The 14,218-nt window shown below is 37.9% G+C and overlaps 1 protein-coding gene across 1 annotated transcript in view; it reads left to right on the forward strand.

Annotated features, from left to right (window-relative positions):
* PHLPP1 (PH domain and leucine rich repeat protein phosphatase 1) overlaps positions 1 to 14,218 on the forward strand; it is a 1,852,281-nt gene that overhangs the window by 939,975 nt on the left and 898,088 nt on the right. The window contains 1 exon segment of the mRNA XM_044065187.1: positions 3,229 to 3,431. Within this exon segment, the coding sequence (XP_043921122.1) occupies positions 3,229 to 3,431 (203 nt within the window).

A 14,218-nucleotide genomic window follows, 5' to 3' on the forward strand; every position in this document is an offset into this window, starting at 1 on the left:
AGTGAACATTGTTCCTTTTCTGACAGGTTGTTTAGGTTTGTGTCCATCTTTGACTCAACAGAACTGTTCCAGATGACCCATGGTGAGCAACTGGACAATGGCCAGACAGTAGATTATTGGCCCAGGGCTGCTAAGCCTATGGGAAGGCACATAATGACCAATAGAGAACCATAAGACTGCTCCCATCATTATCATGGACCCTTGGAAAAGGTCAAAGTAAGCTGGGTCCTTATCTCATTTATCACTGGCAAATACCCAATTCCTTTTTTTTTTGTATTTTTGCTGACATCGGTCATTGACAAACTCAGCAAGAACCAATTTTTACACCACTGAGTGGCTGACCCTGCCACAGAACGCGATTCATGCTCTCTTGTCTAGAGGATACTGCCCACCAAGTGGTTGGTATGTATTACTGTTCTCGGATAGCTACCACCCAGGGTCTGTGCTGTTTCTCATGACTCCATTCAGTTTTGGATGCACTCCTTTGGCAAGTTTCTCAAGTTTGAGGTGAGAAAAGGAACTTCTAAATTTAAGGATATAACTGGTGTGTTAAATGAGAAAAGTTAGCCTTATTTGAAGGTAATATTTTGTATTTCGTAAATTCAGAAAAGGACATTTTGTTGTGGATCATTTTCAGACAGTTTTGTCTTTTTTGGTTTTAAAATTAATGAAGGTAAAACAAAGGCTGTAGCAGTAGACTACATATACACATGTGAATTGATTCAGAAATACCCATATTTATTGAGACATGAGGTACAATATTAAGGTGTATTTATTAAAAATAATTATGTTATGGGACCTAAGGAATTGTGGGATGAGACCAAAGATAATGTAAAAACTGAGAAACCAGAAGCTGTTGATTATGGGTATAGATAGAAAAATGCAGTTAAGATGTTTTTAATGTCTTTAATTTTATGTACAGGTTGGGTATATTTTTATCAACTAAGAGAATTAGTGGATGGTAATTAGCAAGGAGCTGAAGGAACTTATTTGGGAGGGAAGGAGAGCAAGAGTTAAGTGGAAAAAGTTGATTCTGCATATAGAACAAGGTGGTTTAGGACTACCCAATTTGAAGGCTCACTTTAGAGCTCTACAGTTTAAGCTCATCTACATAACACAAGCAGAATGTTATAAATCAAAGTGGAAGGGGATGTTAGAAATAAGGAGAGTGTGACTTTGGATACAAATCCTTGGACAGAATAATAGTCATAAAGAACATTATATTTATAAAGTAACAAAAAGTATTCTAAGAACTAGGCCGGCTTGGGAATGGAGAAATAAGATTTTGCCAGTAGGGATGCTTGCAAGTAGCTTGCAAGTAAGAGTAAAAATAAAAATAGGCAAGAGGAAGTTAGAATTTACTGGAGAAAATTAAGAAGGGATCCAAAGTAATCTGAGCAAACAACTAGTCAAGGAAGGTTAATAGAGTGGGATGAAGCCAAGCAGAAGTTTGGACTGCAGATTAGAGACTACCTTCCACATCAAGAACTGATGACAGTATATAGGCAAAAAGTCGAGGATAGGTGCTAAGTGAAACATTTTTTGTTGAGTTTGCAACACTTGCAGCTGTTATAAAAGGAATAACTAGTAGGCCATATAACATATTACATGATTACTATAAGAATCAGAGGAGGTTAGAATAAATGGGATGGAAGAATAGAACGATAATTGTATGGCTTCCAAGTATGCAACTTCTAGAAGGTTTAGGATTTATACATGAAAATGCATACACCTTTTTATACCGCAAGCAGAATTCAGGGATTGTTTCCTTTCGTAGGTAGCAAATGCTGGGGGTGTGATGGGAAGAGATCATTTTGAATGTTTTCTGGGAATGTAAGAAGTTTTCATGTTTTAAAAATTTTAGATTTTGTCAGAATTGTTGCAGTTCAAATTTTTGTAACTAAGGAAATTATTTTGAGCTGGGACAAAGATTCTGAATTGCCTAGACCCATTAAAGCCTTACTAAGTTTTATGATACCGGTTGCCAAAACACAGTTAATAGAAAATAGAAATCACAATCTAAACCAGCTGGAACTGAAATACTGAGTATTGTAAAAAGTGAAGAGCTGGAGGGTGGATCCTTAGAAGATAGTGCAAATTGCAAATAATGAAATAAATGGAAGCGGTGGGAACAATACGTGCAGAATATTGCTGAGGAGGAGGAGGGAGAATGAGTTTTAAGGGAAGGAATGAATTGAACAATTTATAGAAAGTCTAAGAGAATGCTAATTGTGAAAAAGGAATCCTGTGTACTGCATGAAAAAATGTTGCTGTGGTTTGTTTTCTTTTATATTGCTATATGTCTGCTTGTATCACTGTTTTAGTTTTGATTTAATAAACATGTTTATATACTTGTGTATATAAAGTTTGAAGAGGAAACACTTGTGTATTTTGGAGGTGAGGTGATCCCCATATAGACATGGAGAAAACCTGCAGAAAACCTGCAGCATCACACACAGGCATTGGCCAGAGGTTAGATTAAAATCTTGTATGTTGCGTGTTTGGGAGGCAAAGACCTTAACCGTTAGCCAACCACATCCATATGTTCTATATATTTGGGAACTGGCAAATGCAAAATATCTTTTATGGAAACTAATTTCTACTATTCCTCGTATTCAATTGTTTAGAAAGATTGCATCTTCAGATTTTTTTGCTCATGGCCCACAGCAGCTGTGGAGCTGTGGCTGTCATTCTTAAAACTTTTCTGTTTCTGATAGTATTAATTTTTGTATAAATCTTAGAGCAGAGATGTACCTAAAATTTTGTAGAATTCAAAGCAGTTTAAAATCGTAAATATTACTATAAATATAATTTTTTGAAGTGTCTACAAAAGACTCGAGAGCTCAAATCAACCGTAAGCTGGTTTGGTAGGTTTTCCAATTAAAATTTAATGATCGGTTATTTCTAACATTATTTTGTTGCGAGTCTGCTGTGGGCATGCTTACTTGCAGATGGTCTTTTACTATAAACTTAGATGGTGCGTCTGCAAGTTGAGAGGCTTATGGCTGCCTTGCTGTTTGTTTTGAGTAGGCCCATCAAAATAGTTTAGTTTTTCTTGTATAGTGAAACTTTTACTTCTTACTGTTACAGCAGATCTATTACATCAGCTGTTTTCCTAATCTTTAATATTGGTTGATATCATTCTGTTATGTGATAATTGACTATGTTTCATCAAGATTGTGTGAATGTTTGCATAATTTTTATTGCATCCTTCATTCTGTTTTTCAGGTTTAACTGCATTAAAAGGGTAGTAATGGAAGAGATGGATTTCCTTCGCCATGTGACTCACTTGGACTTGCGAGACAATAGGCTGAGTGAGCTGGATGCCACTGTATTTGGTAACTTGGAAGTGTTGCACTGTGAACGAAACCAGCTATTTTCTTTAAAAGCCAGTGGATACATCTTGAAGGCCCTATATGCCTCTTCTAATGGTAACGTTTTCTGGATTATTTTTTCACGTATGTCGCTATTCGCTGTTTTTAAGGACAGTAGCAATATTTCTGTTGCAACCAGTATGGTAAACTGTGTACATTTACTGGCTGTCATCATTTTTTTATTTTTTACGGGCTCTCATTTTGAGGAGTGGGAACTGTAGTTTAAAAAGGATGAAGAGTACGTCTTCAGTTTATAGGAGTTCTGCTTGTTTAATTTGTTAATTTTCGTTTGCACAGAGGGATAAAACTCTCAACTGATCCAGGAAACCCGGTTTCAAGTGTTGAGCCTACACAATAGAGTCGTCAGCTAGGCGTATGCTAAATGAGCAACGTACTTCTAGCTTTACTTATCCTGTGTGGGAGGGAGTGGGGGTTGCCTTCGGCTGCTGGTAGATTTTTTTTGGAGGCCAGTCATCCCTAGCAGTTTCCTTTTTTTTTTTTTTTTTTTTGCTTCCCACATCTGTTTCTGCACCTAGTCAGCTCATTTGCTTCTGAGGAGGTGGGAGCTGGGGATTCCTAGTCTAGATGAGAACCCATTCGTTCCTGCCCATGAATCCCAGTTGTCCCTCCATTCCTTAGAAATAGTTGGATGGTAAGAAGCAGGCCAGATTGCCGTGAGCTCTGCTGTTGCTGTCTTCTGAGGGGAAGCGTGTCTTATTGCACTGAGGTCCCCTCTGTTTGAGTGCAAATGCACTTAGTGTGGGCTTGGTAGGCTTCATCCCCACTGAGTGTAACACACAGTGCTCCGGCTAGGTGTCATCCATCTAGAGAGCCAGAACCACCTCCTTTCTCCCCAAGATGGGCAAGCTGGAAGCGGCCACTCATTCCCATCCTCTGACCAGCTATTCCAGGTATCTGAACCACTTCTCTAACTCTGGTTACCTGTGCCGTAGTTGGGGCTTTATCCATTTATTTCATGCTTGGTAAAGTGCACATGAACTACATTGTTGCTGTTGTACATGTGTAGGGATATTGGGTTTAAGGATAAGTCAAAGGACAGTCCAACACTTGTCTCTTGCTCCCATTTCCACATGTAGTGACTACATCCATTTGGGATAGAGGAGGGAATAGGTTAGTAGGGAGGTAGGACAGGCTAAATGGTTTAGTATGCAGGACCCCAAAAACTAATGTGTACATTAACACACTGTAAGTACTTCATGTTTTTAGCTTGATAGTATGAGGTAATGTCCTGGACCTTACCAGCTATCTATCTTATCACCATTACTTTGTCCTTTCATTTCTGTAGGGGGCAAGGGCTGATCTTGACACAGTTATTCTGTCAGCAATCAGGGGAGTTTTGGTGCTTGTCTTACTTTCCTTCAATGTGATGTGTAAATGCTCATGGAAGGGGTGTGCAGTGTGTGTAATATGGGGCATCATATGTTTTCCCAAATGATGTAGCCCTTAAAGAAGCTGCCATTAGATCCCTGGTCTCTACCAGAATTTCTGTAACAGACTATACCCAACAACTTCCCCTTGGGAGAGATGTGCAGGCAATATTGTTTCATTCCATTCCCTCCCCATTTGGGTTCTCCAGTGGTCTGAACCAATACTCAAGCCTTGTTGGCTGGCTGATAGTCATAGCTCCATCCTTCTATCCCATGGCTCCAGTATAAGGTCACTTTGCTTGTTTTTGTGGGTGCACTGTAAAGCCTTGCTTATTCTTTTGGTTCAAGCTTGCTGTTTGAAGCTGTATTTAAAGCTCAATGGGAAACACCAGCTTTGGAGGTAAATTCTACCTTCTGTTTCATGGTGAAAAGCAGAATGTCCTACTAAATACAGCTTTTGTTGATTAGTTTTATTAACTATTCATGCCTTCACAGTGTTTTTACAGTTTTTAAGGGGCGATTCTTTCAACTCTATTATTTTCTCTAGCTGCCAATAACTTCCATGGTTATCCAGACTTGACTGTCGGTCACTGCTGGCCAAGACTGCTACTCAGCAAGAAGCTGTGTCCTTCAAACATCTGAAAGGGATAGATGGTTCTTTTGCAGTTTACCTAACTAGGCCTTTATAAGAAATTTTTCATTTTTGCTTTTAAGTGTTATTCAGCAATATCTGAGTTAAACACATTACTATTTCCTGAAATGTTTCAGTGTTTACGCCTGTTTTCTGGCAGAGCATTAGAAGGAGGCAACTGTGTGTTAAGTGGTTATGCTTAAAGTGAAGTTGGGGCTACAGTTTGGGTGCTGGAAGAATTTGACATTATTTCCTTGGGGGTTAGAGGTATAATTTGCAGTCTTGTTGCAAGTCCTTAATGGAGTAGAATAATGTGTATAAAATTAAATCCATTAAATCGGTCTCTTCTCCAGTGTTATTTTATCTTCTGCAGTTCCCAGTCTTGCTGATTTTTATTTTCTGTTTAGCATTTAAACTCCTCCTCTTCTCACTTGATGCACTCTTTTTTTGTCATGCCCTGATTTTGGAGGGCATGCTTAGCCTCTGCACACATTCATTTATTTATTTTTTTGTCACATGAACGGTTTGGATCTCAAGCCTGTTGTTCATAGAATCATCCTTTATTCACTGCCTGAAAAAATGGCTGCCAGAGCAGAAGCCATGATCCACAAAAGCACTACCTCACCTCTCTTCTGTGAGAGAACAGCACCTCATGAAACACTTTTATATAAGCACTGGTCATGTAAATGAGCAGGGGAAAAACTCCAGTCTTGCCTCATGTCTAACAGGTTAGAGGAAGTTGTGTGTATTCAGTAAGGTGGATTACTAGGAGGTTCCTTCATACACTCCTGAGTTGAGAAAGTACAGTGAAAAGATGAAAGCTGTGGAGAGCAGACATCTTTCACACCATCCTGGAGCAAGTGTAACCTTGAGACAGCCTTGCAGGTTGTATGCATTGCCAACTGTTCCTCTGCTAGAGTAGTCAGGTGTTTGTTGAAGAGTTGCCCGTGGAAGGGCATCTTTGACAGCTGCCTTTGTATATGTATCTCAGGTTAAGCTCCACCAAGGGACTTTCTTGCTTGGCCTTGCATGGTACTGAAGTAATTACCTGATGTGTAAGAGGGGTTGATCTCTTTGGCGCTGAAATGCATCCTTAGAGACTGTGGCTTAATGAGAACACCAGGCCACTTCCACCCACATACTGCTTTTAGTGGGTGTGTCTCATTGAGTGCCATTGTCTCAGGTTTTGTGTGTTGCATGGGTACCCTCTGGACTATGTACATATTGACCCTTGCTGGAACTAGGGTTTGCGAGGGTCTCACTTTCGGTCTATGTCCTGGAAGGGGACTTTGACACTGAGGCTCATAATCCTGAAAAAGATAGGGACAGCAAGGCCTTCCCTCTTCAGCACTTCCCTAGATAAGTGCTGAGAAGACTCTAAGTAGAATAAAAATAAAGGGAAAAAGAGTATATAGAAAGGCAGCAAGCAAGAGAGATGGAGAAAAAGAAAATAGAAGTAAGGAAGGAAAGGACAGAAATGAGGAATTTGGGGGATGCATTGTAAAGTAGCTCATGAACATGAGTTGGACTAGAGCGGAAGTTGGAGAGAGAATATTAGGTCACGTGAGAAATACTGGTGCACAAATATCACTGCAGGAAACCCATAATGACGTAGGAGCAATATAAATCTTTAAGAGTTGGACTGCAGAGTGGCAGTAAGTGCAGCTTGGGGTAAAAAATAAAAGAGGGACAGCACTTTCTAGTTAAAACGAAATGAGAGACATTCTTGAGGACGGGAGAGAGGTTTATGGGCATAATAGGGCAGGTAGAGGGCGACCTTATATACACTTATTACACTATATATGCAACCCCCAAAAGACAGTAATAATAAGGGAGATGCTACCAACTATTGTTAGAATAGGCAGTGGATATGTAACACTAGAAGAAGGCATGAATAGAGAGGGGCAAGATAGACCCAATATGCCTCTCTGATCATGCTGTGATAGGGGTCACTTTGAGAATGAGCTAACAAACAAAGCTAGAGAGACACTGGAGATTCCCCAGGGTACACAGAAAATGAGCAAGATATGGAATGGGTAAAGTGACTAATAATGGAGGTGGTCAGAGGGATGCATGAATTGACAGGAGAGAAATGGTAAGGATTAAAAAACAAGGTGAGATTTAAGATACAAGAATATCTAAATTAATAGGAAAGAAGTAGAAGAATGAAGATCTAGAGACTAAAAAGAGAACTGAAAGAGAAATGGGGGAAAGGAATGGAAATGCAGAGGGAAGAGAAGGTGAGAAAAACACAAGCAAGCATTACAAAAATAGAAGGATGAGAGAGTCTGGAGGAAAACAAAAATTATAAGAGAATTTTTATTTTAGTGCTAACCCTTTAGCGACAGAAATACTGGTGGTATGTTTAAGACAACAGGAAGTAGAAAGGTGGTGCAAAACATAAAGATAAAAGAAAAAGAGGGGAGGACTCACCTTGAGGATGTACTAGAAGATTTTAAAAAGAATAGTCTGGAGTTTTATAGCAAGGAGGCACAGATGTAGAAAAGGAAGAAAAGAAAAATGAAGGGTAGAAACCTGAGAAGGGTGTGTGCTAGATTGAGAGACAGCAAGAGTGGAAGTGAGGGGAAGGCAGCCAAAAAAACTGCAATTTGAAGAAGAATGAGGCAAGGCTATCCTCTGGCATCTCAATCTCTGCAGTGTACATCAAACCCTTGGCAGAAAAGAAGAGATTAAAAATAAAGGGGGGTGTGATTGAGAGGGGAGGGGGACAAAAAAAAATAATTATGCATAGATGATGTGCTGATTACAGTGATACACCCAAAAGAAAAATATGGCAATATTATGGGAAACGGATAAAATTGAAAAAGCGTCAAGATAAAAGACAAATCAGTCTAAGATGCTGGCAATAGCAATAAACCTCAAAATGGAATGCACGTAAGCTTTGTGAAAGGAGGAAATCAAATGCCTAGGTATATGGTTGAAAAGAATCTGGAAGAGAAAATGAAAAGTATGCATCTAAAGAAGGGAAAACCACAGGTACAAGGCTGGAGAATGCTAAAGCTTAGTTTAGACCAGAAATTAGACTTTTTAAAGATGGTTAAAGTACCATAATTTCTCTACCCGGTGCAGGCTTTCTAGACCCCCACATAGGTAGACATCATATAAAAGAAAGCACAGCTTTGGTGGTGGTACATTTTGGATGATAATATGGCAGAGTAGCCTGGCAAATGGTATCGGAATAGACTGACAGTGAAAATAAGACAAAGTGGAAGGAGATAAGAAAAAAGGAAAGGGAATGGATGATAACTGTTGACATAACAGAAACTTTGTGGGAACCAACATAAAATATGTTATATTTGCAGTAGATGAGAGAAGCCCAGACATTTAGTGCACAATAACGGGGACAATCCTGAAAAAGATGGTAGGAAAACGACTCCCTTAGGAGGTACAAAAAGAGACCAGGAAAAGGAAACAATTACTTGGAGGTAGAGGAGCAAACAGAATAAAGTAAGATACTGAACTCGTGCTAGAAGGGGAGCAGGTGAGGTAGTGATAAGAGTTGAAGGAGGAAAAGTTGGAATGGGAAAACAGAAGGGTAGTGACAAAATGGAAAGAGTGAAAAACTTTCAGGAATCTTAGGATCCAGAGATGACAGGAGAAATAAACCAAGGAAGGTTGGAATGGAAGACCACAGAAGGACTATTAAATATTGCTATTAAAGCCTGGGAGAAACTGGCTAAGAGGAGATTTTTTTTTTGGGGGGGGGGGTTGAGGCAGAATTATGAAGAAGAGTCTTATAAGGCAGTAGAACAACAGGAGTGGGAGCAAGTCATGCAGTTGCCAAAATATACATCATTGTTTAAATAATTTCCATGAACGTGCCTTCACAAATACTTGTATACCCCAGTATGATTATAGAAAATGTCCCTAAACTCAAAAGGGAAGTGTTGGAAGTGCCAAGAGATTGAGGAGTGTGGGTACTCGCATTCTGGGACAATGTAAAGGTGTAGAGGATCATCAGGAACAAATATAAACACTGCTGGCCAGCTAGCAATGGAAATGGGTAGACTGACAGACATTTTTTATACCTAGTTATAGCAAAGTAGTGAAAGAAAATGATTGAAACTGTAGGCCTAGTGGTGGTAGTAGGGAAAAAGTCCATAACAAAAAAAAAAATGGAAAAATACAAAGCTGTACCAGTAGGAGAAGATTTATGAACTACAGAGAGAGAGAAATATAGGAGGGGAACTGGGAGAGGATAGAAGAAATTTCCTAGAAGAGAAGGACTGAAAACAAATGGAAGAAAATAGAATGGTGGACAAAATAGGAATGTGTCATGTTACTTATTTAGAGGAAAAAAATGACCAGTGTCAGGGGGAAATGAAGTGTTGCTTGTTTATTGGCAATTGTAACTGTTTAAATGCTTATTTGCTCAATGTAAAATCTGACTACTTACCCAGTTAATATGTGTTTTTTTCCAGTTGTTGTATGTTGCGTTTATATTAACACATGCTGAATGAGGTCACACTCTGGGCAGTGTAAAGAAGCTTAGACAAAAGACCGTGCAATATAGGAAATGGACTGAGCTGGTAAAAGACTACACTGGGAGGCAGAAGATGGATACTACAGGTGTTAAAGTAGCAACTCAAACCCCAGTAGCTGTAGTCATACATTTTTTGGCTGAAAAGTACACCTCTGCAACTAGTGGAGTTTGGCTTTATTGGCTTGACTGTAGCCGTAAAGGCTTAAAAAATAAAAAGGAAAAAAGTCATGGGCATTCAGAAGCCATGTAGCTGAATCATTGGTGTGTAATTAAGGGATCATTTACATATATCCCATTGGCCTACACTACAAACAGTTTAAGGTTTTGCACAGTGAAAACTCTAGCTTGGCTGAAGCTTTCTTGCAGTTTTTATTGACTATTAAACTGGTGTGATAACTCTAAAGCACAAGTTCCACCTTGTCTCTAATATTTAAGACACTGAAGGGTCTAAGGAAATATAAATGCGAATGCGTTTTTTATTTATATAAAATGTCTTTATGTAAATTGCATGTTACATTGTAAAGCAGTCTTGTGAAGTATGCGTTCAGGGATTTTGAGGTGGGGGGAGTGGTATCGATGATGGTTATATGTGCTAGTGATGTTAAAAGTAAGAAAGTATGTTTTTTTAAATTTTAATGTTCTCGGGCTTAACAGTTAAGACTAGGAAGAACCAGTTTAAACTTAAAACAGTGTTGTGATCTTGGGCTGCCGGAGGATGTAAAACTGTATTTATCTTATCAGAATAATAAAGTGGAATTACAGTGGATATAAAAAGTGTACACACCCCTGTTAAAATGCCAGTTTTTTGTGATATAAAAAATGAGACTAAACTATTTCAAAACTTTTTTCACCTTTAATGTAACCTATAACTGGTACAATTCAAAAACAAATCTGTTAGGGGGAAAAAATATAAAAAAAATGAAACACGACAAGAAAAACTGTTGCAAAAACGCCAAGCAGGAACAGAAGGAATAAACCACTCCACAGTAAGTAAATGCACCTATTCTGGCAAAATTCAATAAAACCAATACTGGAGTTTATTGAAGAGAATAAAACAAATAAGCGCTTTCGTCCTGAACGCTTCAGAACTTAATCAGATAATAAATTTAATCACACAATTTATTTATATACTACAAAAAACTGGGTTAAAAAAGTCATTAAAGTCCACGACCTGCAAACTCGATGATAGCAATTTTAATTTCACAGTGAACTGATATTAACACAAGTAAAAATCATGTAAAATCAAGCGCTTTCACCCAGGCTTTGTCAAGACAAATTATTAAATGTTTAAATGCATCTTTTTATACACACCTTTGCAAAAGCATTGTGAAATCAATCATTCAATCAATCAATTAGGAAATTTAACAATTTCATTACAAATTGTACCCTTTTTTTCTAAAAATATTGTACACAGTCTATTAAAACATTAATAAGAAACATAAATAGAAAAAAGGTCTACACGGAGTAAGTGCACCCAGTAAAAAGCAGCAGTAAAAAATAAAGTCAAACACAAATACCGGGTGCAGAGCAGAGTTTGATTTCAACACTCAGATGCTTCTGTACAAAGGCAGGTATAAACAGTTCTGTTCAACGCCAGTATATGAGCCAAGTGTGTAAAAAGCTGAAACCTCAGGATACCATTCACGAAATCCACAAAATCCAGTAAAAGATAACAATATCTTTATTGCGTGCACATAAAACAACTGGTGAGCGCTTTCGCTTATAGCTTCATCAGACCAATTGCAATTACAAAAACAAGTTTAAATACGGTCTATGGCGGGAAACAACACTTAGCCCTTAAAGAAACATTTCTAAAAATGTGTATATACATCTAAAACCCTTCATCATAACATCATCAAAATGCGCTCAACATGATTATTCATAAAAACATATAAAACCAGCATCTAATGCTGTCAATTATAATAACCAAGAATGAATTTATAGCAATATTGTTATTGACACAATAAAGAGTGTCAACTAACTACAAGCGATACTACATAGACACGCTGATCTAAAAATAAAATAAACATACATTGATCAGTATAGATCATAAACTCATCATAAAACTAGAATGTGCAAAATATATATGTACAAGTGTGATGACCATTGGGACCTGGAGGGAGCTGTCGATGTTCAGATCTTAAGTCTCCTCATTCTCAAGAAAGGTTTAATGGGGACTTTACCATTCAAGCCTGGTGGGACATCGGCTCTTAACTTAATAATCCAAGTACTTTCCTTAGACTCTGTTAAGTTGGAAACATCACCACCCCTAGAAGTATCCCACAACCTCTCCATGATCCTGAACTTGAACATATGTGTAGAGTCAGTCTCATTGACGTGTTTGGCTAAGGTGTTCCGTAAACAGGCCTTCCTAATGTGATACACGTGTTCCCGCATTCTATCTCTAAGGCATCTGTTGGTTTTGCCAACATAGAATGCGGGGCACGTATTACAAGTAGCCAAATAGACCACATTGGTAGACATGCAGTTACCACCTGCTTTCATATTAAAAACCCCATAACCTAAAGGGTGGACGAAGGTCACATTCGAGTCAATATAAAGGCAAAAGTTACAGTGACCACACGGAACTGTGTGATGGCCAACATCTGAACCCATCTCCCTCAACGGCTTAGGGTAGCATAACATTTTCTTAAGGTTCATTTTATTTCTATATATGAACCTGGGTTTCTCTCCAACTATCCGTTGTACTTCGGAATCAACTGATAACACATGCCAGTGGGCACTAATAATATCCTTAATAGAGCCTATATCCTTGGTATAAAGAACCGAAGATTCACAAGAATCGGTTACATCCACCACTACGACCTATAGTGGCAGGGAGGGGTTGGTCCACGGAACCACTCTCGATGTTTTTAGAGAGTAAATTTAGACCTGTAGTGGATCAGAATCTATTTATATTACGAGACACTAAACAGTTCCTTCTAGATCTGTATGGTTTCTTAGGTTCCACCATAGTAGAGGTTGATTATATACTAGTGACCATGGATATTCAATCCCTGTTTACAATGATACCCAACGAAGAAGGGATGAACATGGTAAATAGTTATCTTAGGAGGGTGTCTGACTATACATCTAGTGATATTGATTTATTCATGAAGTTGTTGAAGGTAGTGTTAGAATCTAACACCTTTTGTTTTACTGATAAGTTGTTCCTCCAAAGAGATGGCGTAGCTATGGGCACTTCATGTGGCAATAGCTACGCCAACTTAGTTATTGCTGAATGGGAGGTTAAAGAGATGTTCAGAAGTGAATTGTTTAAGAGACATGTGTGCTTCTACCGCGAGAGGAGGGGATTGGGAAACATCCCTGGAATATAAAGAACTACTCTGGCAGTTAAAATTAGATGCCTCAAGACCCCCTGGCCTTAATGATGCCATAAGTATAAGCAGTATACTTAAACTTAGAAGGGCTAAGTTATAATATTCATACCACATATATTATTTTTTCAAGAAGTTCAGCCCATTTAAAGTTTTGTAACAACTTTCGAGTTGTTTAGTTTTTGGTTTTTATATGGCAAGTAGTGCTAGCATAAGAAAAACAAATGTTAACATAGTGCAAAGCTGCTGAGTTGGTTTTTTAATTAAAATAGGGAAGGAAAGTCACACAACACACAAATATATTTTTATGGTTTACTGTACTGCTTTAACCACCAACAAGAATAAGTATATGAATGCAGTGGATACAGCTTCCGTTTTTAGAACATGTTTCTTATTAATGTTTTAATAGACTGTGTACAATATTTTTAGAAAAAAAGGGTAAAATTTGTAATGAAATTGTTAAATTTCCTAATTGATTGATTGAATGATTGATTTCACAATGCTTTTGCAAAGGTGTGTATAAAAAGATGCATTTAAACATTTAATAATTTGTCTTAACAAAGCCTGGGAGAGCCTGGGTGAAAGCGCTTGATTTTATATGATTTTTACTTGTGTTAATATCAGTTCACTGTGAAATTAAAATTGCTATCATCATTGAGTTCGTAGGTCGTGGACTTTATTTTCAACTACCAGCTTGGTTTGATTTTGTTTTTTTTGGCTTAAAAAAGTCATTAATTAATAAATTATTTAAACTGACACCCCCCTTAAAGGAAAAGACATGTAAAAGACAGTATTATATATGCAACATAAAATTCTTACTAGAAAAGAGGGAGCTTTACTGGCAACTGCTTCTTAATGCAGCTAGTTGACCAGGCTTAAATGAACACATTTCTATCGGCTCTCTTTTGAAATTAAAAGCCTTCGAAAGATAACACTGTTTTAAATATTTATTCATTATGTATTTATAAACACCATTTTATCTG

This window comes from Protopterus annectens, chromosome 3.part0 (genome assembly GCF_019279795.1).
Source record: "Protopterus annectens isolate FY-2018-M chromosome 3.part0, PAN1.0, whole genome shotgun sequence".
NCBI lineage: Eukaryota > Metazoa > Chordata > Ceratodontiformes > Protopteridae > Protopterus > Protopterus annectens.